Consider the following 698-nt stretch of genomic DNA (forward strand, 5'->3'; position numbering starts at 1 on the left):
GTGGGATACGACTGAGTGAACACACAGGCATGCGCGCACGCTCCCACGGCCCGTGTGGAGTGCCAGGGGCGCATGGAGACTGGGCAGGCGCGTGTGCTCCCGGGAGGGAAGGGGTGTGAGGCTGACGGCCCGCTCAGCCCCGGGCAGGCCCGTCTCCCACTCGGAGCACGGACTGCCCTGAACCTGGCGTGGGCTATGCCAGCTTTCGGGGCTCAGCGATGGGCCAGCCTGCTGTCAATGCCACGGTGGGCTGCGCTTGGATGGGGAGCCTGCCAGCCCCCTCCGGGCCCCTCACGGATGATGAACCGGGCAGCCCCCGTCCACACCTTCCTGGGTCCCGCAGAACTCCTGCCATGCCCACAGGCAGACTCAGCCGCCGGCCACGGTGGCCGTGCCCACCCAGGCGAGACGTGGGTACCGACTGGGACGACAACCCTCTTTTTTTTTCCTCCCTTGCCCCGCAGTGCCTGGTGTTCGAAGACGCGCCCAACGGGGTGGAGGCGGCTCTCGCCGCCGGGATGCAGGTGGTCATGGTCCCCGACGGAAACCTGAACCCAGGCCTGACCTCCAAGGCCACCCTCGTGCTGGGTTCCCTGCAGGATTTCCAGCCCGAGCTGTTCGGCCTGCCGCCCTACGACTGAGACGGCGCCCACCCACCCCAACCCCGGGGGTCCCTGCCGGGAGAGGGCCGGGGGGAC

General features: G+C 69.6%; 1 protein-coding gene across 1 annotated transcript in view; it reads left to right on the forward strand.

Annotated features, from left to right (window-relative positions):
• Positions 1-698, forward strand: part of LOC104983642 — a 46241-nt gene that overhangs the window by 44209 nt on the left and 1334 nt on the right. Inside the window, exon 11 of the mRNA XM_010833174.1 lies at positions 465-690. Within this exon, the coding sequence (XP_010831476.1) occupies positions 465-641 (177 nt within the window). The 3' untranslated portion in view covers positions 642-690. The remainder of the gene's footprint in view (positions 1-464; positions 691-698) is intronic.

Source organism: Bison bison, unplaced genomic scaffold, assembly GCF_000754665.1.
Source record: "Bison bison bison isolate TAMUID 2011002044 unplaced genomic scaffold, Bison_UMD1.0 scf7180017863030, whole genome shotgun sequence".
NCBI lineage: Eukaryota > Metazoa > Chordata > Mammalia > Artiodactyla > Bovidae > Bison > Bison bison.